A 27593-nucleotide genomic window follows, 5' to 3' on the forward strand; every position below is an offset into this window, starting at 1 on the left:
AGGAGACTGTGGTCCTTTGGTGTACAGGGGGCGCTCCTACAGACTTTTTATGACTCTGTGTTGGCATCAGCCATCCTGTATGATGTGGTCTGTTGGAGCAGCAGCATCACTGAGAGGGAGAGGAAAAAGCTGGACAAGGTCATCAAGAGGTCCAGCTCTGTCCTGGGCTGTCCTCTGGACTCAGTGCAGGAGGTTGGTGACAGACGTGTCCTGACAAAACTGACATCTATGCTGGACCACGAGTCCCACCCCCTGCGGGACGTCCTGTCAGCTCTGGAGAGCAGCTTCAGTGACAGACTGCTCCACCCTCAGTGTGTAAAGGAGAGATTTCGTCGGTCTTTCCTTCCTGCTGCTGTAAGACTTTATAATCAACACTGCTGATTTATTTATTTATAAACTCTCATTGCAGTATTTACACTCACATTTATGTGCAATATCAATGTGCAATATTTTAATGTGCAATACCGTCACACTACTGGCAAGCTACACTATTCTCAACCAACCTGTACTTATGTGTATACACCCCTCTCCTTTTTTGTTTTGTGTTAGGATTTTTGCTTTAGCACTATTTAAGCCATTTATGTACAGTGTATTTAGTTTAGTCTAGTAATTCTGCTTGTATTATAGTGTTTTTGTATATATAGAGTCTATTTGATTTTGTTACCTCATATTAGAATAGTTTTTAATCTATCTTGTTCTTGTGTGCATACTCTTTCTTTACTGTACCCCTGCTGTTGCTAAATACAATCTCCCCACTGCGGGACAAATAAAGGAAAATCTTACTCTTACTCTTACTTACTTAAATCTGCAAATTCCTAATTCCTTTAAGTCCTTTGGTTGAACTTAAACATGCTTAAGATGCCCTCTACTGGCAGAAATAATCCACTGCAGCTCCAGATATTTCCACTGTACATTCATACGTGAAGATACAGTACACTCTTTGGAAAAAAGGGTCCCTGTGGATCTTTGAATGATTAATGGTTCTAACTTTCTAAAGAGGTTCCTCTTGAAACCTTTCATGAAATGAAACATGAATGTTTGTTGTATTGTTCTACAAAGAACCCTTAATGGTTCCCCCAGAAGGTCAAACTGCAGGATAATTGTTCCCAGTTACATTCATTTTGCAGTTGACTTTATGACAGCGATACATACAAAAGAGAAACATGCTTCATTTCAGGAAAATTTGAATAGTAATAAATACAAAAAATTCACCACATGAAAGGATTTCCCACACTTCCACATATACAGCCCCCTCTGAAAGCACTGGAACAGCAAAGCCAATTCTTTTGTTTTTGCTATACAATGAAGACATTTGAGTTTGAGTTTGAGTTTGAAAAGGTGAATACAAGAGAACAGATCAGAACTTCAGCTTTCATTTCCTGATATTCACATCTAAATGTGTTTTTTTTTCTCTCTCTCTCTTTTTTTTTTGCCCTCCACCCATTTTTCAAGTGATCAAAAAAATTGGAACATGTGACTGACAGTTGTGTCTCGTTGTCCAAGTGTGCCCTGATAGACTGTGTGTTTAAACAATTAATAGCACTGAATGTCTACTCTTGGTGTGAGCCCTGGGTTTTGCCTTTGAAGACTGCATTTGCTGTTAAAAAAGGATAAACCAATATGATGACCAGAGAGCTGGCTATGGGAGACAACAAGAAAACAAGCCATTCTGAAGCTGAGAAAAAAGGGAAAAATCAATCAGAACCATTGCACAAGCATTGGGCATAGCCAATACAACAATTTGGAATGTCCTGAAAAAGAAAGAAACCACTGGTTTGCTAACAACCAGACATCGAACAGGTCAGCCAAGGAAAACATCAGCAGTTGATGACAGAGACATTGTGAGAGCTGTGAAGAAAAATCCAAAAATAACTGTCAGTGACATCACCAACAACCTCCACAGAGCAGGGGTGAAGGTACACAGTCTACTGTTTGAGTTCAAGAGCAGAAATATAGAGGCCATACCACACTTTCCTCATCAGCAGTAAGAATCGGAGGCCAGATTGGAATATGCAAAGAAATATAGAGATGAGCCACAAAAGTTCTGGAACCAAGAATAACCTTTACCAAAGTGATGGAAAAGCCAAAGTGTGAAGAAAGAAAGGATCTGCTCATGATCTCAAACCCAGATGTGTCCATAATCCAGACTCTAAATTACTTAGAAGAAAAGTGCAATAAAACCACTGATGTGTGTTTAAGTGCACAACGACGAGAAATACAACATTCTCTTTTATTATTGTATTATATTGATAAATGTCTTCCATCTGAAAAAAAAAGAAAATACAACATGAAAAAGAATAAACTATAAATATATACAAGTGAATTCACATATTTATCCAATTTGTATAATCTCTCTTTACATCACATGGGTTAGAATTTCAATTCTGGTTCTTCACAAGTTCCAAAACTCACCCATATCAGTACATACAACCCTGTTTATGATTATAATATCTGTAGTGAGGGAATGCAAATGCAAAGCCACTCTTGGTCAACGGGTTCACTTCCTAAATGCACTAAAAATACCCACCTCACTGAGTACTGCTCTGAATCATAGGACACAACACTCCAGACGTGACACAAGATGATCAAAGATCATTCCTGTGTCCTGTGTCCTTTTTAAATCTGTGTCACTGTTCAAACCTGTGGCCTAATAATTAACAGATTAACTGTATACTTAGATGAAGCAATGCAGGAACCGGTGCAGGCATGTGGGAGTGTTTAAGTCCACACTGGATTACAGGGGTCACTCACGGGCAGTGTAATAGTGCTGCTTTATGATGTGGTTTATTTCTGTTCTAATTAAAAAACACCAGCACTCAGTCTGTCACTTACTGTACATTCACTTTAACCTCTTTAAACTAAGTCAGCCAATAAATTCCCATCTCTGACCAGCAGGAGGCACTGTTATAGTGAATCAATGATGATTCTTGGATTTAATATTAAGAACAACTCAGATGTCTGAAAATGGACTGTTTCATTAGTTTGACACACAAGACAGTAAAAATGTAAGCTATTAAAGCAATAATTTAGACATTTTCCTCATTATCTTAAATGTAGTCGTTTAGTCATGATGAACAAACTTTATATTTCCACTGGACCTACAAGTAAAAAGCCTAAAGCCACCAGTATGTCATCATACAAGCTTCAAGACATCATTTGACCACATAAAACAACTTGCAAGCAAAAATAAGTCTATATTATATCAAGAATAAAACAATTAGGGGCATGCTGTTATAAGGAAATCATCAATTAGACAATGATTACTTTTTTATCAATTAAAGCCTTTTTATCTGTTAATAGTATCTGTTAATAAAATTTAATACTGTGGAACGTCTGCGAAACCAGTTAGTAACAGATATAAACAGTTGTTTCCTCACCAGCTTCAGTTTCTTCTCTAAGTTAATCACAGCTGGTCATGTTACTGAGAAAGTGCTAAGCACAAAATTACAGCTATAACTGTGACTGTTTCAAAGTGCTGACACTGGAGACTCCTTCCCAAATGCTAAATAGACATCTTTTCATTGAAAACTTTAGCCTATCAACAATTACACTTTTTAAAATCCGTTTATGTGGTGCGTCCACCATGCAAGTCCCTGCACAAGTTGTTACTATAGAAACAATAACATTAGAACGAGTGCATTGATTTAAACTGGAACTACTGTCAGAGCTGCAGCTATAGAAAATTAATCAACACCTTTTGACCAATCAGAATCGAGAATTCAACAGCGCTGTGGTATGAAACAAAGCAAAACAAAGAATAAGATTCTGGCTTCAAGTTGGCTGCTGTTTTAACTATGTGACAATTCTGAGACACTGAACAACTTGACACGGTTTGAGACGAGTGTGTAATGACTTACACACGTAGTTTGCACAATGCTAAACTGGTATCTGTAAGCATCTCTTACGTATTAGATACATTAACTTCACAGCTCTAGTGTAAAACTAAAAGGGAAAAAAAAAAAACTCAAACAAGGAAAAGCATAAATTGTGTGCATTTTAATATTGGCCATCTATTTGCTTTATTTCGGTTTTGCTAAACGAAGCAGCACACAAAACATCTTTGCTGGAATATGAAGCAGACAAACCTGACAATACTTTTTTAAATCATCTTCAATATTCTGGTATTACGGTGGTATTAAAAATCCCAGCTAACGAGCTGAATCATTTGTAGCCTCTACACAAAGAGGAGCAGATTATAGGATCATTTTTTAAAGGGTACTAGGGACGTTTAAAATTTAATAAGATATACATATTCTATATTTATATTTGTTTATCTTACATATGTTCAGGTGGCACTGTTTAAAGCAGTAATTTCATTTGTCCAAGACAATGACAATAAACTCCTTAATCTTGAATCTTTCATTACAGGGCAAACCAGTGAAACAGCAGACATCAGTGTTGTCCTTTAAGACTGTTTAATTTTAAAGGAACAGTTCTGACAAAAAAGAAATGGATTTTCTCCTCACCCTAACGTAGTCAGTCGATCAGTGTAGTAAGTTCTTTATCCTGGTCAGGGTCGTGATGGATCCGAAGCCTGTGTGAGGAAAACTAAGCTGCCAGGCAGGAACACACCCTGGATGGGACACACGCTTTCACATCTAGGTGCAATTTAGAGTACCCAGTCTACCTACTGGCATTGTCTGGGAGGTGGAGGAAACCAGAGAAGCCACAGGAAACCCATGAAAACACAGATAGTATCAGGGTTTCCGTACCACCTTACTGCCCAACATATCTTTAATGTTTTTTTGTGTGTTGTGTTTTAGAGTGCACCATGCACACTTGTTCACTAGCAAGATGACTACATACATACAGCTGTGCTGTAATGTTAGAATTATTAGAATTATAGAATTATTAGTTTAAAATGAAGAATTTCATTATTTGTTAACAGCAGGCCAACAGACTGAAGTGATGGCGCTAAACTAAAGAAGTGATTTTTTATTTTTTTTTTTAGATGCAAAACACAGTCTGGCTGACTGAGTACGTTTGGTCCAAGTGGAAAATGGTGTACATTTCACTTCTGGCTGAACTGTTCCTTTAAAACCATGCATCACTGTGTAACGTTTATTAGCTTTTTTTGCACTTTAATCCCCGCTGCATTTCATGTTCATAAATAGTTTGTTTGCAAACACTTTAAAAACTATACATAATGAATTTCTAAAATCATTCTGCACCTGAAAGAACAAAAGGACATATTTAGCAGTACAGAATGCACACGCGCACACACACACACACACACACACACACACGCACCCCTGCAATCCGCCTAATACTATTCTCCATTTGGTGAAGTAGCCCAAAAATAAACAAACAAAAGAAAACCCTTTACTCTCCATTATTTAAAATTTAGTGACCTGAAACTAAAGACAGCAAAAGCACATAAGACAGACTTTCCTTTTGCTTTGTAGTGCTCGCGTCATCAATGAAAAGGCATAAAATTTGTGAAAATGATCATATCTTCACCCATCAACAACAACAACAACAAAAAAATTAGGCAGGCACCCTCAGAGAAACACTCCAACATGTTTCAAGTAATCACAGACAAAAAAACAAAATCCTTAAAAATATTAATCTATCAATCTGCATCACATCTGGCTTAAGATTCATTTGTAGCCTCCGTCACCAAATGTACAGTAAGTAAATAAAAATAACTAGTATTTGTTCCACATAACTCTATATAAAATATATATTTAAATCATACAGAGCCACCCCTTCAGGTAGATCACATCGTCAAAGCAGGAGTGTGAAAAGGTTTTGATTTCAGAAAAGGGTTTTGTTCTCTGACTTACATGAATTTTCAAAACTCCTGATCATCCAAACACACAGACTAACCCACATGTCCCCATTGGTGGCTTAAATAACCATCATCCATTTGGCTTAAACAAAAAAAGGCTAATAATACATAAATAACAGAAAGAAATCCTTTTTTAAAAGACAGAAAAAAATCCCTTAAACCTGAAAAAGCTGAACTGAATCGCTGCAGTTCTGGTACAGCTTGTCTGAGGTTCGTTTAAATACACTGCAAAAAGATCAGTCGGATTTGCGACCTTTCTTGAGTATCATCCATTTTAACATCTAATCTAAATCTAGGCTATTTAATTAATCACATGATGACAGATTGAATCGGACTTCACTACTTCTGTTGGAACATTACAACGTTTGCATTACACGACAGTGACATCTTACGTTCTGTGTGTACAAAAAACCCGCAGAAGCATCCAACCAAAACAAAATAAAAACCCTGGAACATAAAATATTATACTGTAGCCATTGCACAAAATGTACAATTCTATTAGATCAGATCAGTTGGAGGTCCTCTTCATGAACGAGGACACGGTTAAAACTAAAACAAACTTAGATATCACAACCTAATGCTTCCAATAAATACTGTAATATAAATGTATAGAAACCTATAGAACAATTAGATCATACAGTTTCGGGGGTTTAACTAGCTATTTAAAGGTGCTTTAGAAATTAGACACAATATAATAAAATCCATTCGTATTTAGATGTAAAGCCACAGAGAAATGCGGTAAATGGTTCAATAAATAATTTACTTTAAAGTCATTCTATGTACAAGTCGAGTCCTGGAGGAACTTTAACTGAACTAGGAATAATATTCAAATATTATATTATAATATAATAATACTATATTATTATATTATAATATAATTAAATATTATAACACTATTTTTAAAAATGTCTTCAGAGGAGAGCACGCTGCGAGTGGAAGAAAAGAAACAATCATTTAAAAATATGTAGCAGAAAACATAGATAAGATTAAACTCATTCACGGATTGAATAACTTTACAGAACCTCAGAAGTCTGAGCCTCCAGCTTTAAGACAAGCAGCGAATCTGAACTGAGGAAAAATCTTCACATCACATACAGTCAGAGTGAGAACGGCAGAAACCTCGGGCTGAGAGTTTGATTTTTAAAGTAATGCGATCTGATATTGTAATCTTTGCTGAATATGAGTACATCTTGCTTAAACAGTTTTTTTTTTTTAACCTAGAATCTATCCACCGCGTCTGTAGTGTATGTGTGATTACCACAGACAAAAATTTCCTTGTACTGAGAAAAGAACAGAAAACCTATTTATTACAAAGTCACTTATAATGGAAGCCTAAGGGCAGCTGTTGGGGCAGTCAATAAATTAATAATTAATTTAGCAAAATACTTCAATACCTAAAAGTCCTAGACACATGACAGTTTTTATATATATAGTTTGTTTAATGCTCTGCATTAGTGTGTCAGTGAGTCAGAAATGAGCAAATTTTAATTTGCATACATTAATTTTCTAGAAAATTAAATGCTACCAAAATGTCTTTATGACCACCTTTCAGATAAAAACATCATTATGACTGTTCTGCAGTTGCTTATGAATATCTCCATTACAGGTTCTCCACGATGCTTAGAACAACCCATGAGCCGATTTCATTCATAAAACACCATGAGAAAGGCAAAGACTGTTCAGGACAAATATTATCTTCACCTTTATGGATGAATTTGGATCCAGCTTTGGCAAGACCTTTATTGCTAGAGTGTAATGGTTGTTTTTTTGAATTAGCATCATAAAGTGGCAGATTTTATTTGTTCACCTATTCTTTTCTATTGATGACATTTAACAACTGCCCTTAGACTTTTATTCTAAGTATTTTGACTAAACAACTTTTTGTTCCATGGTATCCATCCATCTTATCCATGGTAAGCACATATGCTACTGATCTGGTGGATAGTAATGAGGATGAAAAACGCTGGCATATTCCTTTAAGATCTCCCTCAGTGAGACCTCCCCTTATGTCAAAGCCATTAATTCATTTCAAGATAAAATTTTCTATCAGCATGGTGATCCAAGTTGCAATGCTCATGAACAATATGCTGTTTTTCCCTACCCCTACTGTAGACACTTGTTGAGGCTAATCCATGGAAAGCCCACAGAGTCATAAAACTAAGAAACGAGGAATGATGATTATTATGTTACAGCACAGCCCCTCTGCGTGTGAAGAGCCGATAAACTGGGACGACTCCCTCAAGCCTGAGCTTGACTGAGTCCTGTGAAGTTACCACTGTTTACCGGGACCGTATTTGGAAACAAAGGCACATCGTCATTGAACAGTTTACACTGAGAGACCATCACACAGACCATCTAGACCAGGAGCCTTGAGTTCTCTCACTTTCTCAGAAAAAGAAATAAAGAAGGAAAACAAATGGTGTGGGAAGCACCCGACTTCCTGTGAGGTTGACAAAGCGGGAGCGGCTCTACGGGCAACCCTGTTATGCTGGAGAGGAGTGAACGTGCGCACACATGCGCACACACATGTATACACACACACACGCGCTTCTATGAAGAGGTTCTCTCCAGCAGGGGTGGTGTCTGGACTTCCCAAAGAGAGTGTCTGTACTGGGCTGCAGTGTTATAGTGGCTCCATCCTATTCCCCCACCCAGGCCTGCCTGGACGAGGGGTTATGCGTTTCAGACAGAGGGTTTGTGGGTAAAGAGGGCTGGAGTGACGTCCACCTGACAAGCCTTCTCTTTATTCATCATCACAAATTCCAAAGCAAGGAGGGAAATCCTCTGTCTAAAAGGCAACTCTCGTCTTTGCCATTAGGGTCCATGTTCCTTCCTCAAGGCCACAGAGGTCAGAGGTCATACAAAGACTTTGGCGAGGGCGTCGGCTCCGGCGCTGCCGATGTAGCACTTGGTGGGGTGGAACGCCACATCATTGATCGACTCGTCAAACTTCTTCCTGTGAGCGGTGAACTCCTGAATGCAGGTCTTGCTCTCCATGTTCCACAGACGGATGGAGCAGTCGTGACCTGAGAAACAAAGAGATTTGACCATTCCACTCCAACCAAACTGATCTGAATCCAACCAAACTGATCTGAGATATTAAAAAATGTCTTTATAAAATTAGCAGCAGCTGGACATCAGGAAAAACAGCCTACACTGAGGCATGAATACTTACTACCAGACATTAGGTAGAGGCCATTAGGATCCACTGCTAAGCTGGTCACAGCGTCCAGATGAGCCACCATGGAGTGAATAAGTTTTCCTAAAGATGAACAATAACAGACAGGATTTATACATCAGCCATCATTTACTTCAGTTAATAACAGTCCTTTTCAAATTCAGGGGAATAGTTAAAGAAACAGTTTAGTAGAAAATGTAGCGTAAGGAGCATTTCAGAATGAAAATGGAGTACAATGGAATTTTATACAAGAATGAAAATGGTGTATAATGAGTATTAATGAGGCATAATGTGCAAGTTCTAGAAATCATGATGTTTTAATAAGGTATAATTAATGAGGTATAATGTGTTTGCTCTAGTGTGGAGCCCACATTTTCTCCCTAATTTGGTCTTGGCCAATTCCCACCCACCAGCCAGTTCCCACTATCACACAAAACAGCTACCAACCAGGGAGGGTGAAGGCTAACACGTTGTTCCTTTGAGACATGTGAAGGAAACGGCACCTTTTCTAACTGCTGCTCATGCAGCGTAACACAAACAGGTGATAGGAGGAATGCTTTTCTGTTTCTCCACTCGAGAGAAAAATTAATGTTTTAATGATATCACTAATAAGACATGCTCTAATGTGTGTTCTAGAATGAAGGTGTTTTAAGAAGATCGTTCGTGCACAGTGCATGTGTGCTAGAATGATGATATTTTAATCAGTTATTATTAATGGGACATGAGTTTGTTGAGAATGAGAATGTGTGAATAAATAAAGAATGAGGCATATGAATGTTCTAGAATAAGGCATTAAGGTGGGATAATGCATGTGTTCTAGAGGGTCCCTGGTGGTTTAGCTAAGGATCCCGCACTCTCACCACCATGGCCCGGGTTCGAGTCCTGGGCAGGGAACCAACCCAGCCACTGGGAGTGTACCCTCACTGTCGGTCCCAAGCCCAGATAAAATGGGAGGGTTGTGTCAGGAAGGGCCTCCGGCGTAAAGACATGCGGACCAATGGGCGACCCCCAATGGGGGCAGCCGAAAGAACAACAACAATGCATGGCTTCTGGAATTAAAAGTGTTATAGGACCAACTCTATTTGGAATGAGGAGAAAACTGTCTAAATTTCATTTGTGGTCATTCTTCAACAACGACAAAAATGCTCCAGATGGCAAGCCATGAAAGTGTGATCATCCAAGTCAGACTTACTCATCTTTCAAGCAAAGAACTAAAAACACCTTCTCAACTGTCAATCATTCCGGATTTATATCGACCTGCTATTTTTATTAAGAAGAAAAGAAGAATGCTCTTTTGGTGTATTTTTACTTTTAAAATGCAGAGGTCGTAAGCAAAATGTGTAAAAGTTGCCGGTCTGAAACAGTGATTTAAATACTTGTTTTATGGCATTTTCCATTCCACCCACACCCCATAGTTTGAATACCTCTGGTCTAAACTGCTGATGGTGTTACACACGCACTGTGCTGGAATTACCTGTGTTGTTGTCGAAGAAGCGGATGTGGCGGTCCTCCTGTGCTGTGATGGTGATGGGCAGTGTCGGGTGGCTCAGCACTTTGTTGATCTGACGAGGGGCATCTGAAGAATAACATACAAATGCATACTGCCTAAACATGATACCATATACCACAAATCATAGGGAATGATAAAAGCTGATTATCTGTCTTTGCTCCAAAACTTATAAGTGACTCAATAATGCATGCATGCTGATGTGTATAGAAACAATGAGAAAAAAGTAAGGTATGGTATCTAAACTGTATTACAGCTTCACCAGATGATGATGCACTGGTGCTTATTCATTCAATATTCTGTTGTTTCTAATTTTGTTAAGTATTTCAGTTATAAGATCCACATAATGAAAGCCCTAAAATGAGAAAAGTTCTTCAGCAATTTGCCTTTTTCATCTAATACAGATGTGCCTTCTGTCGGCAGAGGTGCACATGTTTACTGTTTGACAGGCATAACAGAGAAATAACGAATAGAAATATTAAAAGCATAACCAAAGCTTTACTGAATTTCAGCTCAGTAGGTCAGCCTGTACCCCAGCTGCAGCAGTGCACGCTCTGACGCTGGTCAAAACACTAACTTCGTGAACATTTTAACTACCACAGTGTAGGAGTGAAAATCTAATTAAAACTTTATGTAATCACAGAAGCAATGCATTTATAATACTCTAACAGTCAGTAGAGAATTTGCACTGTGTATCTACTAAACCAGTGAATGAAAACACAGAAGTGATGCTCCTGAGATACCCAAATAGCCAAAACTTTTGCCCTGCGAGCTTCATATCGGCGCTCCGGCATTAAAGTGAAAGCCGCCCACTCTCAAGGCTCAGTCCACCTCACTTGCACACAAAGTGTATTTTAAGCACACAAGTTCAAGGCAGAACCAAGTGGATTAAAAAAAAAAGGAGCTCATGAGTTTCAGCGCAGGTGTGTGTGGATGTACCTGGCTCCCCTGCGTTCTGAGACTCCAGCTCCAGCACCAGCTGCCGCGTCTCCATGTTGAAGATGCCTGTCCTGCCGTTACTAAAGGCTGTCACCATGTGAGCCGGCTCACTGCACACAAGATCCACAGAGGAGGGGATGCCCAACTCTATCTCACACACACACACGCACACACACACAAATACACACCATAACAACAGATTTAGAGCGTCATAAGCACAAAGTGACAGTCAGATGCTATGATTACAATGAACATAAGTCTACGCGCACCTATTAAAACAGCAGGTTTTTGTGATGTAAAAAAGGAAACAAAGATAAATCATACTGCAACATTTTCACCTTTAATATAAATAAATTACAACCTGTACAATGCCAGTGAAAACCAAACTGACACACTTCAGAGAAAAAAGATAAAAATGAAAAAAATTAAAACTAATACTTAGTTGAAAGGACCCTTTGATTTTATTACAGCACTCAGGTAAGAGTCTATCAGCTTGGCACATTTTGACTTGGGAATATTTTTCTCACTCTTCTTTGCAAAAACTTTTCAGATCTGTCAAAGTGTGGGAAGTGGTAGCTCAGTGGTTAAGATGTTGGACTTTTGATCGTAAGGTTGAGAGCTCAAGTCCCAGCACTGCCAAACTGCCACTGCTGGGCCCTTGAGCAAGGCCCTTAACCCTCAACTGTTCAGCTGTAATTGTAAGTCGCTCTGGATAAGGGCGTCTGCCAAATGCTGTAAATGTAAAATTGTGAGAGCATCACCTGTCCATTGCCCTCTTCAGGTCACTCCACAGATTTTCTATAGAATTCAGGTCTGGGCTCTGGCTAGGCCATTCCAAAAACATTAATATTTTTTTTGCTGAAGCCATTCCTTTGTTGATTTGGATGTGTGCTTTGGGTCATTGTCATGCTGAAAGGTGAAAGTCCTCTTCATCTTTAGCTTTCTAGGAGATGCCAGAAGGGTCTACGCCAAAATTAACTGGTACGTGAAGCTATTCATGATTCCTTCCACCTGCACAAAAAAACAGTTCCAGCTGAAGAAAAGCAGCCCCAAAGCATGATGCTGCCACCACCATGCTTCACCATGGGGAAGGTGTTGTTTTGCTGATGTGCTTTTTTTTTTTTTTTTTTGCACCAAACATACCTTTTGGAATTATGAGAATTATTATACCTTTTGGAATTGGTCTCATCAGACCATAACACATTTTGTCACATAGTTTAGGCTGATTTAGTTGAGCTTTGATGATGTTTGTGAGAAAGGGCTTCCATCTAGCCACCCTACCCCATAGCCCAGACATGTGACGAATAAGAGAGATTGTTGTCACATGCAGAAAGTAATCAGTACTTGTCAGATATTCCTGCAGCTCCTTTAATGTTGCCATAGGTCACTTGGCAGCCTTCCTAGTAAGTTTTTATCTTGTCCTTTTATAAATTTTGGAGGGACGTCCTGTCCTTGGTGATGTCACTGTGGTGCTCCATTTTCGCTATTTGTTGATGACGGCCTTCACCATGAAATACTGAATGTTTTGGAAATTCTTTTATACCCCTCTCCTGTTCGATATCTTTCAACAAATCAGATACCATACATGCTTTGTAAGCTCTTTGCAGACCATGGTTTCAGCAGTCGGATGAACCCAAGAAGATGAAAGCATGAAGAAGAAAATCAGTGAAGAAAATCCTACAGAAACAGCTGATCTTTATTTCAGGTTAATCAGAATAATTTCATTGATGACAGCTGTAGGATAATTACTTTTGAACATGAGATTGAATGTGATTGGTTCATTCTGAACACAGCCACATATCCAATTATAAAAGGGTATGCACACTTATGCAAGGTTGTTGTAACTTTTTCTTATTTCTCCCTAATTCTTTTCCTGATTGTTTCCACTTAATTTTTATACACTGAGGGTGGGCAAAGTTCTGACATAATTTATCTTGTTTTCATTTTTTTCATCACAAAAACCTGCCATTTTAACAGGGGTGTGTAGACTTTTTATATCCACTGTACATAACATTTCTCACATACTTTTCAACAAACCCTGAATCCCAAGGTCCATACAACTCTGTACATATGCTCACTACCTGGGATATATCATAAAGGCACTGGAGAACCTAAGTAGTGCACCATAAGCCCAGTTGAATTAAATTTTATTTGTATAGCATTTTTTTTTACAATGGACATTGCCACAAAGCAGCTTTACAGAAATAAATACATTCAAATTAAATGAAGCCAAAATAAATTGCAAATGTGTGATTTTATCCCTTATGAGCAAGCCAGAGACGATGGTGGCAAGGAAAATTTCCCAGAGACGAAATGAGGAAGAAACCTTGAGAGGAACCTGACTCAAAAGGTAACACATCCTCATCTGAATGCAATTTGTGACTAACTCAAAGAAAAAGTGTGAATCCAGTAAGTGCCTATAAATGCTTATGTGTATTATCATGTTGTTTGTTTTTAAGAATTAATCAGAAAATATCTGAATTATAGATTAGTTTTTTGTTTAATGAAATTTGTTCTGAAAGACCTAGTGGAATGAGGGTTTTGAGTAAGTGTTTTAATGAGGCATCTATGAGGCATAATGCATGGGTTCTAAATTTACAACATTTTACTGAGGTATTAATGAAACAATGCGTGTGTCCTAGAATGAGAACATTTTATTGAGGTATTAATGAAACATAATGTGGGCGTTCTAGAATGAGAACATTTTATTGAGCTATAATTAACAAGGCATAACGCGTGCGTTCATGAAGACGGATGTTTTAATAAGGTATCAGTGAAGCATAATGCATATGTTCTAGAATAAAGATGTTTAATAAGTTATTAATGAGGCATAGTGTATGTGTTCTAGAGTACGGATGTTTAGTGAGGTATTATGAGGTATAAGGCACATGTTCTAGAATGAGGACGCTTTAAGGATGCATCATTAATGAGGAGTAATGTGTGTGCTCTAGAATGAAGATGGTTCAATTATCATTAATTCATTAAGAATGTGCGTATTGTAGAATGACAACATTTTATAATGTATTATTAAAGAAGCAAAATGAACACGTTCTAGAATGACAATGTTTTATTAAGGCATTAATCAGCATAAGGCAGATTTTTCAGCATTTTCTAGAATAAGGATGCATTAACGATGTATCATTAATGAGTGTGTTTCACAATGAGAATGTTTTAATGAGGTATTACTGAGGCATAATATTCAACATTGAGGATTGATGAGGATTAATGTGCATATATATATATATATATATATATATGAAGTGTTGGATGTAAGTAAGGATGAGGAATTCTGTATGTGTGAATGAGGATGATATTTAAGGTTTGTGCTGTTACCTGTGTCCTCATTAAAGACAGCAAGGGCAGGTGATGTGTCTGCAGCATTCCAAAGTCGCACCGTCCCGTCTGCCGAACAGGACAGCAGCCGCTGGTGGGCTGAGCTGTAGACTAAACCCCACACTGCGTCAGTGTGACCACAGAGCGCCCCTCTCAGCACAGACGGCTCTGTCACAGCCAGAGACAGACACAGATGGTTTAGAGAGAAATCAATGGTCTAATGTAGCTAAAGTTTGAAAAGTGCAAGAATGGGACGTACCATACGAGTCATAGGGGTCAATATTGGGATTAGGAGTGTTCCAGCTCTGAATGGTTCCGTCCATTCCTCCACTGAAGCACTGCTCTCCGTTACTGCTCATGACCACACACAGAACTGCACCCCTACACAGAAGAACACTGTGTTACCGCTACAAACTACAAACCTATACAAAACATATATGCTGCTCTTTCTGCATTCATTTATTCACTGAGACCTTTAAAAGAGCAGTTTGGCTAAACCAACGTGTACATATTTTTCTTTTCTCCTGATAGTTGCCTGCTTGGTGTTTGACGTTGGCATTTGTTGTAGCACTGGAGATTATACCCACTTCCAAGAAAAAAAAATACTTCACACACCAAACCCATCTTGGTAATTTTTGGAAATGATTTTTTTTCACTAGATTATTGCTTTAAGTAGTCTCCCCTCCTCTAGGAATACATAATCATTAGTCAGAGGAAAGGATTTTTTTCCCTTAGAATTGAGATTAAAATTCTCACTTACGATTCTTTGATCGATGTTGTAAGGACCAATATGTATATATTTATTAAATTCTTGCCGTGGTAGCTACATTTTTCTAGTGGATGTTAGTGAATGATGGCTTGTCTGCATTTTGCATGAATTTACTGCACATTGGTACTGAAAAAGCCAAAATCCTGAGCAAAAAGAACTGCTATTTAAGATAAAACTTTAAACATGTTAGGGTGCCAAGAGCACACACTATCCTCCCAAAGTTAAAAGGAAACCAGCAATATTAACAGCTGGATAAATAATTAGTCATAAGGTTTCTGTTCTTCTGCCAAGAGCCAATCAGTCACTTGTGATTAAAACCAGGCTGGTAAACACACACTGTGCGTAATAAGTTTTGAGAAAGGTGTGCTGCTGTAAACAACAAGGCACAGTGAGCATGATGTCTGCTTGATTCAACCCTGTGTGTGTGTGTGTGTGTATGTGTGGGCGTGGCTGTGTGTTCAGGACCAAGGTTCTTACTCACCTGTGAGCTCGGAATGTGTAAATGGGCTCCACATCAAGAGCAGCACACCTGAACAGAGAGGCAGGAGAGAGAGACGATGTAAACGGTAATATATCTGTATCCATCATGTCATTTTAAATCAACAGAACTACTAAAGCTCAGCTGCAGTCCTTTGACTCGTACTTTTTGGCAGGAGCTGTTTTCTGCAGGTTCCACATCTTCAGCGTGTGATCCTCCGAAGCTGTGACCAGCACCGGCTCTTGAGGGTGGAACGCCAGACTGCGGATGGAGTCAAAATGGCTCCTCAGGGTGAACTTGGGGTTCCACGTCTTCCTCAGAGCGTCTTTGTTGTTAGTGATCTGAGAGGAAGCAAATGAAGTCAGCTTAGCAAAAAAAAAAAGACATGAGGTGTGTATATTTTATATATGGCATACTCTCTCTCCCCTGTCAATCAAAGTGACACTAGCCAATCATGGGCATCTGTGAGCTCACGCATGCAGAAGGAGGCGGAAAGCTGCCTGATGGGTGGGAACTAGCAGGTAATGCAAAAATGGGAAATGGGAAAAATCCAAAAAAAAAAAAAAAAAACCCTGAAACCTAAAAACATGTATATAAAAATATAAAATTGTTTAGAACGTTTCTTGATCACTGCCCAATTCCATACATGTTATTCCACAGTGTCTTCATTCTGAAATAGTACAAAATAGTAAAAATGAAGAAAACCCTTCTATGAGCAGGTATGCCTAAGCCTAAATAAATGAATTAATTAATGAGAAAGGAAAGCAAGAGAAAATAGAAAGGCAATAAGCCAGAAAGAAATAAAAATACATTTAAGAAGGAAAAACAGAGAGAGGAAAAAAGTAGAACGGCAAGAAGAAAATGATAAAAAGGAGAGAAGGAAAGGAAGAAAAAATGAAAGAAAAACAAATAAGGGTGAATAAAAACAGAATAAAATAAATAAAAAGGAGCATGAAATAATTATTTAATAAGTGTAGTGCATTGTGTTTTGATGTGCAGTAATATTTCTACATTAATAGAAGGTGAAACTTACATCGTAGGCCAGACTCTCAGCTTCATTAGCTACAGTGAGTCCAGCCAACTCTCCCAGTCCCAGCTCATTCTCCAGAGCCTCATCCGCTCCCATTATAAACGATTTACCAGTGGATGGAGGGAACGTAAGAGCTTCCACTGCAACACACACACACACACACCAGCTTGTAAGTTCATGGTTGAGGAGAGAGCTGATCATTAGTAGGCAAATGAGCATATGTACAGATGAGTGACAAATTAAAGAGAGACCAGTGCCTCTGTTATGCTGTGGGGGCATTTATTTATTTTGCTGGCATGTTTTTTTGCCCATCAACCTGATCTCAAAAATTAAGAGAGAATAAAAAAGGAAATAAACCTAACTAAACATTTATGGGAGAGGGAGAGAGGAAAGGCAGGGAAGAAAAGAAGGAAGGGGAAGAGAGAGGAAGGAAGGGGAAGAGGGAGGGAGGGAAATAAAAATAAAAAAAAGCAGAAAGGCAAGAAAAATCAAGAGAGAATAAAAAAGGAGTGAAAAAAAAAGAAAGTAGGCTGAAAGAAAAAAGAAAAAGTGATGTAAAAATAGGAAGAAGAAAACAGTGAAAAAGAGAGAAGAAAAAAGACAATGAAAAAATTGAGAGAATGGAAAGAAAGAAAGATAAGAAAAAGTTTAGAAAGAATGAAAAAATGAACAAATGAGAGAAAAACAGAAATTAGAATAAAAATAGAAAAGGAGCAAATTAAAAAGAGAATGAAATAAGAAAGAAAGTAGAGAATGAAAACACTGAGGGGAAAAAAGAAAAGGGCAAAGAAAAAAACGGAGAGAATGGAAGCAAAGAAGGAAGGAAGGAAGGAATTAGAAGCAAAATGGACAGGAAAAAAATAAAAAGGAAGGGAAGACAAATTGAGAAAGAATGAAAACAAAGATAAATAAAAGAAAAAGAGGGAAAATTGGAGAGAATGGAAAGAAAGAAAGAAAGAAAGGACAATATTAATCTGTACAGCAGAGGTTCCACTTTATGTTAGATTTTCCTTTAATTTGTCACCTGTGTGTGTGTGTGTGTGTGTGTGTGTGTGTGTGTGTGTGTGAGAGAGAGAGAGAGAGTGTATGTGTGTGTGTGAGTGTGTGTGAGAGAGATACTGCGTGTGAATATGGATCACACCTTCATCAGCACGGCCGAGATCATGCTCGTTGAGGCGGGGTAAGCTGGGCCTGGCAGGGGGAGCCACAGGGGGCTGCATGGAGGGAAGATCCTCTGCATCTCTCAGATTAGCCAGCATGTCCTGCAGCTTGGACCTGTTCGGCCCTGCACAGACACAAAAGAAAGAGTGAGGGATGGGAGACAGAGAGAGAGGTGTAGAGAGAGACAGAGAGAGAGAGAGAGAGAGAGAGAGAGAGAGAGAGAGAGAGAGGGGATAAAGGATGAGGTTGGCAGGGGAACAATAAAACACTTATTAAAGATTCATATTAGGAAGATATAAAATAGGAAAGTATACAATAAGAAGATGACATCAAAAGACAGAAAAATGGAAAAGAATATCAAAAGGAAAGTTAGGAAGTGAAGAATAAGAAACATTCCACAAAAGCAAGGCTTCTGCAGCGCACTCTTTGCTTAATTTTGTTATGGCAGTGTGTGGACCTCCATCCAGATCACAAAATAAAACAGACAAGTGTAGATGTGCAAAAGCTGCATAATCATGGAGGGAAAAGGAAAGAATAACAATCACAGAAAAGCATAAGAACCGAATAAAGAATAAGAACCAACCATAGAAAGCAACTAAGATAAAGCAGTACAGCAGAGGCTCCTGAAAGAACGAAAGAAAGAAAGAAAGAAAGAAAGAAAGAAAGACAGAAAGAAAATAAAGGGTGAAATAAAAAAAAAATTGACTGAAACAGGAGAGGAAAAAAAAGAAAATGGTCATGAAAATTGTGACAAAATAAAAAGAAAATTTAAGAGGGAATATAAAAGGACAGAGAAAGTAATGAGGAAATACAAAAGGCAAGTCAGAAAAAAAAAACAAAAAGTAGGAAGGAAAAAAATAATGAAAAAGAGTAAAATAGAAATACAATGAAAAAGAAAACAGCCTGAAAAAGGAGAGAGAAAGAAAGAGAGTGAGAGAAAGAGAGGAAAAAGGCAAGGAAAAGGAGAGAACTGAATAAAGGAAAGAATGAATGAATGAATAAATGAAGGAATAATGAAACAAGGTCATACTGGATCAAAAATTTGTTTCACTGGTGCAGAGTAGACTTAAGTAAGAGAATTAGAAGAGATTTAGAATAAAGAACAAACTCATGACAGCGGGACGGAGAGAGAGAGAGAGAGAGAGAGAGAGAGAGAGAGAGAGAGAACGATGGCATATACTGATGAATAAAGGAAATGGAATCTACAAAGAAATCCCATTAAAATGCGATATCTCTGACAGACAGGCAAGCCCGCGCACACTCTCTCTCTCTCTCTCTCTCTCTCGCTCACTCACACACTCACACACAGGGAAAGGAGCTGAGAGCAACTTGAAGGTGTCACAAACACAAAGAGGGAGGAAGTGAAGATGATCTGAAAGGAGCTGTCCAAACTAAAGAAATGTTTCCAGACCAGCGTCTGATCAGACAGGAAGCAGCGGAGGTCTGGCCACACTTACTCTTCACCCCCTTTTTGCCCTTGCGCTCCTTCCTGTACTGCTCCTTGAGTTTCGAGATCAGGCTCTGGTCCACCTCCCAGGCCTCGGTCATGGCGTTTGGCTCCTTCTCTACATGGAGGATGGAGACAGCATTCAGTCTCAGAGCACAAACACCAGATCTGGAGCCGATCTGCACCGTGTACATCTCAAACGGGTTTTTAGTTTTATTCAGGTGAAGTACAGTAACGTCATGGACGGAGTATCATTGAAGCAGGAAAAAGCTGAAGAAATAAAGGATGAAAGGACCATATTTTCTGGGATATAAGTTGTATTAGATGTCCTATCTGCAATAACCTGGGTTTCAGCCTGAATTTCTCCCGAATTTCCCCCTTTTTAATACATTTTTAAAGTTAGATGAAAATTTCCAGGTCTCGTGCCTGATTAGAACTGACTTGTCAGTTGGTTGTATGAAGACAACAAGCCAAACCTTTCCACATGTCATTGTGTGAGATGGTCAGTGATGTTATTAGGCTCCTGATACATAAAACAGCCAATGACAGAGCTAGGAGAAAAAAAAGGCAAAGACTCGTATACATATATGGCATGTACAGTAGAACACAGAGATAGATACAAGTTTTTGCGTGGGTACAAGTTATTATCTAAAAGCTATACCACAGAGCAGCTGAATTCTCAGTTCTGATAGATCAGAAGGTGTTGATTGATTTTCTATAATAGCAGCTCTGCAATTCTAATCACAGGTTTATAACGATATAAATAACTCAATCTTGTATGTAGTTGTTTCTATAGTAACAGGGACTCGTATGGTGAACACTCCACATATTCTAAGTCTAATAATAAACAGACAAAGTTGTTATTTAATGAAGAAATATATGTGTTTATAATTGTTGATAGTTTGAAAGTGGTGAAGTTTTCTGTACGGAGACGCTCTTGCAACACTTATGGAAGGAGTCTCCAGTGCCAGCGTAACAGAGGTAAAGCCGAAAATTTGAGTTTTTTTTTTTTTCACAACTGGAAAGTCTTCAGAAACTAACTGGTATTTCAGAAGTTTCATAACATAAAATGTAACTATTAATTGAAACACAGTATGACACATCGCTCTTTAATTAATAACGAAAATGCAATGATGGGAAAATTACTGTAGTTATCAGAGGAATATAACAATTTGGGATGCGCTATTATAAGAAAATAATCAACTTCAGGGTGGTAACTGTAAGTCCGATTCGAGTCTCACACCACACCCGTGTTTATTTTCCTATAACAGAACATTCTGTTGTTAACTTACAAAGTGCAACACTAAGTCATTATGTGACAGTTCCTGGACTTCAACCCAGTCAGATAATATTAATATTAATATTATTACTATTTTTTTTTATTTAGCTGTGATCTTCCCAGGATCAGCTCTTTGTTTATCTAAGGCACTTCAGTTCCTGTCACTGATCCAATGCAGCAGTGACAGACTGCGAGGAAAATCCGCTCAGAGCTCTTATAGACTGAAGGGATAGAGCGAGACACTTGGCTGTATCTGAGCCAAAATACAGTATCTCAGTATCTGGAGAATAACACACTTCTCTTATAGAACAGACACACACAAAAAAAGAAACAAGCAAGATCAACGCCCAAGACGAGTGTGTTCTCCATACACAATACACGTATAACACACAGGAGTTTTAATGATTGAAATCTGTTGTCACATCAGAAATTATTGCTTTCATCATGAAACCAACCAGAGTGTGTTATAAGACTCACAGCTTTTATTTTTGCATTGTAGCCGCAGTATCTAACTTACCCTGCGGTTAGCAAAGCTAGCTACCCTGGAATTATAAGGTTCTATCTGACTTTAATGGCAAAATATAATTTAATGTTCAAATATGTTCTTTACTTGCCACTGAATATGTGTGATAAAGAATGTCTTAAGCTGAAAATATTTCTTCAAGAGCAAGTGAGGGAACGACTGTTTATAGCTGCTATAGCATAAATGATAACAGGAATGAACTTATTTTGCAGACGTTCCATAACATTAAACGTAACTCTAAACGGTTAAAAGGTATATGTGTCATTCTTTATTGAATAAAAAACTGTAACCATTGGGACTTTGCTGTAGAATAAGGAGAATAAAACACTTCAGGGTATGCTGTTATTGGAATGTAATCAACTTATGTAATCAACCACGTAATAACAGGCCAAGTACAATAATTTAAAATATTTTTATTTCAGTATAAGAGCTAGCAAATGTCAGATTTCTCATTGGTGTCTGGCTAGATTAGTTATAAGACTATAAAATACCAATACCAATGTTTTAAAATCACCAAGATTTTGCTTTTGAAAATTAGCCTAAAGACTAAAGACATAGCTTGGTGAGGTAGCTTGCTTTGTTTTGATTGGTCATCTGACCAAACCAATCATGGCCCTTTCTACTCTGAGAAAAGATTTTAATAACTGCCACACCTATGTGCTGAGTGGTCTCAAATGAGCCTTACAACATACTTTACAATCAAAATGAGTGGATATAGACTGATAGCATAGATTATTACCCACAATGCTTTACACCGCAGTCTACATTTGTCAAAGTCTTACCCCAATCAGCCATGTCTCCGGTGGCAGGAGATTCTGGCGAGCCCTCCATGTCCTCACTGCTGGCCAGGAAGTCAAACCCCTTCAGTGCCTCCTCAGTGTCTGGGTCATCACTCAAATCAGCTGAGGAGGAGGAAGAGGAAGGAGACGGGGACACCTTCTTCCTCATCATCTGCCAGATAAGGACAGAGAGAGAGAGAGAGAGAGAGAGAGAGAAAAAAATAGAGAGGGGGTTTTTGGGTTATGTAATGGGATGGTAGTTACTGCTTTCTCTGCAATGTACTCAGAGTAAACGCACTGTTGCCAAGTCAATGATGGTCTTTTCCCTCCCGTCACTGTCTTCATCCTCCTCCTCATCACTGAACTCTGCAGCCGCGCTCTCAATGAACTTGAAGGCCTCCAGGACCGTCGCTGAGTCAGACATTTCCGGTTTCCTGAGAAGACGAGACAATCAAATTCGATCATCAAAGATTAATTCACCTTACTAAGCAATCATCTCCAAATAACGCTACTGGTCCAGGGGCAGAACTATTTATTTAGAATTTGTCTAGCTGTTAAATTTGCAGGATTTAGAGAGGAAAATATGACCTTATCTCAGAACTCTTATCCTGTGTGAAAAGACTGAACATTAAAGGAAAATCCAGCAGAAACATTTGGGTTAAGTGGAAAATTGTGACTATTTTCATCTTTTTATCTTAACACCACTGTTCTCCCATTCTTGGTCCTGCTAGATTTCTGTATGAATCACTTCCTGCCTTTCACTTGCTCACCCCATCATGTTGGTGGTGCTTTCCTTCAGAGACGAAGGCTCCGTGCCGTTCACCATGGGCTCTGTCCTTCGTTCTCCAGCTCGCTCCACACTGTCTCCCGTCAGCCCCAGTAACGCCTTCACCCTCTGAGACTTCACATCCAGGATAGTGTCCGTGTAGCCCACCTCCTGGAGGTACCTAAAAAGAGAGAGAGTGTTAAAATATTTCTTTTTATGCATGCTCACTAGTAAGTTTTTTTTTTTCTTTTCCAATTTTGGTTAAACTAACATTCGGACCAAACCACTGGATTTCGTAGGCTGTGCCAAGAGATATAAAGAGAACTATAAATCATGTAAGACACACACAAAAGAATCAATAAATTATATGTTTCACTTTGTTGTGAGGCACATTAAAGGAATATTTCAGTGGTTTTCAACCTTTTATATATCCACTGCTGTTCCTGTGTGGTTTTAAAATTTTTCCTGTACCGGCACTGATTAAAAAAAATAAATAAATAAAATAAAAACCTTTTCTCAAAACTCACATTATAACAACAGCCATATGAGGGCAGCTGTTTAATTCCTTACAAAAAAGGTTTAATATACATGATGACAGACTTTACCTTTGATGGTCTAAAAGGAAAGACGTTAAAAAGTCTTGGCAAAGCTACACTTCTTTTTTTTGTTTTTTTTTTTAATCCAAATTTCCAACACTGGAGCAACACAGGAAAAAAAGTTGTTCCAAGTTTACTTTTGCTGACTAACATATAATGCACTAGATTTTGTTACAAATATCTTTGTCTGAATTTAATAAAGAGCTCTGCAAAATATGTTTCACATTGTTTACTGACTGCCCCAACAACTGCCCTTCAGACTTCCATTATAAGTGAGCTGAGTAATCAGGTTTTCTGTTTTTTCTCAGTACAGGAAAACATCAAAATTCTTGTTCATGGTAATCAAACACAGCTACAGATGCAGTAGAGAGAGATTCAGTGAAAAACCGCTGGAGTTCCCTTTTTACCATACTTTAAGGTATATTTATAGAGTAGTTACAGAGTACTCGGGTGGTGGCTGGCATATAGACATTGTTTGATCTACACAGCTGAGAATGCAAGGATCAATTTAGCTACAGATTTGATGGTTATCTGCTGATCATCACAGCTGTGATTTTGTTTGTCATGTTTATTGAAGTGTGATAAGTGAGGAATGAAACACAACAGGCCCTGCTGTTAGAGGAAGTTAATTAACTCTAGCGTCTCCAAGTGTTTTATTCCTCTTTTAACACAGTGACTTGCCAAAGCTAACAAATTTGTATTTATTAAAGAAGAATGTCATACTTTTTATCCATCTTTAGATACGTTTAATGTTGTGGAATGTCTGTGAAACAAGTTATTTTCTGATATCACTTATAACAGCTCAGGCTGTTATGTAATCAGTCATTCCCTCACCAGCCTCTGATTATTCCTTTCTTCAAGTCAGAAAGACAAAAATACAGTTAGTCAGCTTGTTACCAAAAAGCCGGAAAGCCCTCTGTCCTGAAGACGTTCCGGGGTCGGAAAAATTTAAGGAATCACTTTACCTCTGACTGTTACAAAAGGCTGACACTGGAGACTCCTTCCAAAAATCAAGTAAACTCCTGACAGAAAGCGCCACCTTATCAACAATGACACACGTTTATGTGGAGTGTCCACTGTACAAGTCGCTGCGTAAGATGTTACCGTAGAAACAGTAAGGTATTAGAACGAGTGGTGGTTTGCCTTGCAGCCGGAACTACCGTCAGAGCTGTTACAGAAAATTAATCTACACCTTCTGACCAATCAAAAATCGAAAATTTATCAGTGCTTTGTATAATAATTATTGAAACCTCCTCACCATCAACTACAAAGATAAGATGTAGCATTGCTGTGTAAGTCACAAAACATTTGTGCATCTTACTGTCTGGAAAACATGGTAGTAATGTATTATTACAGGATTGAAAACTTTATTAAGATGCAGTCATGGAACCATCCAATGAGGAAAAAAACAAAAGAGGTGCCAATATTAAAAAAAAGAAAAAAACAGAGAGAGAGAGAGAGAGAGAGAGAGAGAGAGAGAGAGAGAGAGAGAGAGAGAGAGAGACAGACAGACAGACAGACAGACAAACAAACTGCTTAAAAAGTTTAAGGCATTAGCTCACTTCAGGAAACTATGGAAGGCCAGACCCATAACATTACAGGTCCAAGTGCAACAATACCATCTATAATCAATCTGTAACATCAGTATTACGTGACTCAAAATGAGATTATTCTAACCATTCATTATATTTCCATCAGTGAAAACTCACATCATACCTTGTGATGGCTTTAGCAACACTCCAAAAAATCCAATTACACAAACCTCTCCTAAACTTCCTGCTTGAACCGATGTGTATCTCTGAAGAATTTGATCAGAATCTTTAAGCTTTAAGAGAGAAAAAGCAGAAAAAAAGTGAAAGAGAAAAGGAGGAGAAAGGGAAGCGTTCCGTCTCTTGCTGTACCAGTCTCTCCGGGCACAGGAAGGCTGAATGCCCCAACACAATCCACCATTCATCCTCCTTCACTGTCTCTCAAACTGTGTTTTCTCACACACACACACACACACACACACACACACAGTATTGCTGTACGGCAGTAATGGAACTGCCCTTCATGACCCTATCTAACAGTGACACAATCCACCAAGTCCACCATCTTTTCTCAGCATTTATAAATCTTTTTTTTTTTTTTTGTGAGATTAATTTACTGATTGGTGATTTGTGATTCTTTTATATTTTTGTGTCATTTCTGAAAAAGCTTTCTATGTATGAACTACACAAGTTGCATAATGATGTGTTGCTATGTATTATTTAACTAAAGCGCAATTGGTTTTTTTTTTTCCTAGTTAACGGTGCCAATCGAATCTATCAAGTGCAGAGAAAAAAGAAAAATGACTTGAGAATGAGAACAAACAGTAAGCACATGAAAAAAAAAAAAAGTTTTTAAAGCATTTGGTCCCACTTGCTAGTTCCTGATAATGTAGAACGACCTAAAGTCAGCCATTTCCTGAAGTCAGACAGTGAGGTCACTGAAAATATCTTTTAACATAGTATGTGCAACAAACGCCCATCTTTTATACGATAATGCCAGAGGAGGTCTGATTGGTAGGGGAATGATCAAAGTCACTATACTAGTACTGTTGTGAGCTGATCATTGTATGTGTGTATTGGGGAGGCTGACATGTCGTTGCGCCAATCTGTCACACAGACACACACAATGAATATAGAGATAAGGGAATATGGCAGGCTGCTGTTAGCTCTCTGTGTGCTGGCTCACTCACTGAAACACACCGATCCGTTCCTGTGAAGCACTCGTTCACATTTGATTAACCCCGATAGTAGCAGCTTCTCTGCACTATTGACCCAGAACAGGAAATCAGCGTGTGTGTGCTCTAATAAAACCAGCAGGCTGTAACGCCTGGATTAATGTTCACCATGTTCATCTTGTTTGGCAGTGGTGCATGACGGACAGTGGTGAAGGGCATTCCCATGCTGCCTCTGTGTAACGTCCCTGTAAATCAGCCTGATTAAACTGACCAAACCTCTTCTTCATGCCATCGCTCTTCCTGTCCAGCGCTCACAATAAAGCTCTGATGAATCAGCCTCACTTCAATTCTTGAAGAAGATATTAATGTTGATTAATGCACTGAAGTGATGTTGCAGTTTTATTTGCTGTGCAATCTTTACTTTCGTGCGCGTGTGTTTTTTTCTTCTAAATTCAAAGATATTAATAATTTACCCAGCAGGCATCCAGATGCACTATTAGGATTGAAACAGCCAGCTGGGACCAAGTGTCAATGTGGAAGATAAATTTATTTTCTTTCCCACACACTGTGTAATATATCAGTACTCTCAAGGCATATTTAAAATCTCTCTCTTTCTTTTTCTGAGAAACGTGGCTTCTGTGCCTGTCAATCCCAGTTGATAGAGGTGTAGCCTGTGTGCCTGCCAGATTCAGTGTGGCCTCAGAGTCTGTCGGTCCAAGAGAAGGCGTGTGGCCTACATGCTCGTCAATCCCAGTGGAGGAGGTGTGGTCTCTGCGCCTGTCAATCCCAGTGGAAGAGGTGTGGTCTCTGTGCCTGTCAGTCCCAGTAAAGGATGTGTGGCTTATGTGCCTGTCAGTCCAAGTGAAGGAGGTTTGCCCTGTGTGCCTGCCATTCTCATTAAAGGATGTGTGGCCTCTGTGCCTGTCAGTCCTTGTTTCTCTCTCTCTGTGAGAGAAAGGGCCTCTGTGCCTTCTGGTACCAGTGAAGGAGGCATGACCCCTGTGCCTGTCAGTCTCTGTAACAAAGAGCTGGCCTCTTTGCATGTCAGTCCCAAGAAAGAAGGTGTGGACTCTGTTCCCATCAGTTTCTGGATAAGGAGGCATGGCTTAATTTATCCATAAAGAGAGACACACACCACTAGCACATATGCTTTTTGTAAGTTGACAAAGTGTTTCCATTGTGCCTGATATTCATCAGATAATCTAGGAGACTTCACACTAGAGCTTATTTTTGAAGCACTTGTTAGATGTGAAAAAGAGATTGCACACTCCATAGACATGACAGTGTTGAAGAATAGGAACAATCGACACTCG

At 38.7% G+C, this 27593-nt stretch overlaps 1 protein-coding gene across 2 annotated transcripts in view; it reads right to left on the reverse strand.

The window, feature by feature from the left end:
• Nucleotides 1-2216: 2216 nt before the first annotated feature.
• Nucleotides 2217-27593, reverse strand: part of strn (striatin, calmodulin binding protein) — a 59750-nt gene continuing 34373 nt past the window's right edge. The window contains exons 5-18 of one of the 2 annotated variants that reach the window (XM_026930513.3): nt 22985-23161; nt 22513-22648; nt 22218-22386; nt 19644-19751; nt 18167-18310; nt 17029-17165; nt 16161-16336; nt 15999-16046; nt 15008-15129; nt 14749-14916; nt 11416-11562; nt 10444-10545; nt 8967-9053; nt 2217-8817 (exon numbers count right to left, since the gene is read on the reverse strand). In XM_026930513.3, coding sequence (XP_026786314.2) covers nt 8648-8817; nt 8967-9053; nt 10444-10545; nt 11416-11562; nt 14749-14916; nt 15008-15129; nt 15999-16046; nt 16161-16336; nt 17029-17165; nt 18167-18310; nt 19644-19751; nt 22218-22386; nt 22513-22648; nt 22985-23161 — 1891 coding nt within the window. In that variant the 3' untranslated portion in view covers nt 2217-8647. The remainder of the gene's footprint in view (nt 8818-8966; nt 9054-10443; nt 10546-11415; nt 11563-14748; nt 14917-15007; nt 15130-15998; nt 16047-16160; nt 16337-17028; nt 17166-18166; nt 18311-19643; nt 19752-22217; nt 22387-22512; nt 22649-22984; nt 23162-27593) is intronic. The other variant, XM_034308645.2, reaches the window with a different exon arrangement.

The sequence above is a fragment of the Pangasianodon hypophthalmus genome, chromosome 11 (assembly GCF_027358585.1).
Source record: "Pangasianodon hypophthalmus isolate fPanHyp1 chromosome 11, fPanHyp1.pri, whole genome shotgun sequence".
Taxonomy (NCBI): domain Eukaryota; kingdom Metazoa; phylum Chordata; class Actinopteri; order Siluriformes; family Pangasiidae; genus Pangasianodon; species Pangasianodon hypophthalmus.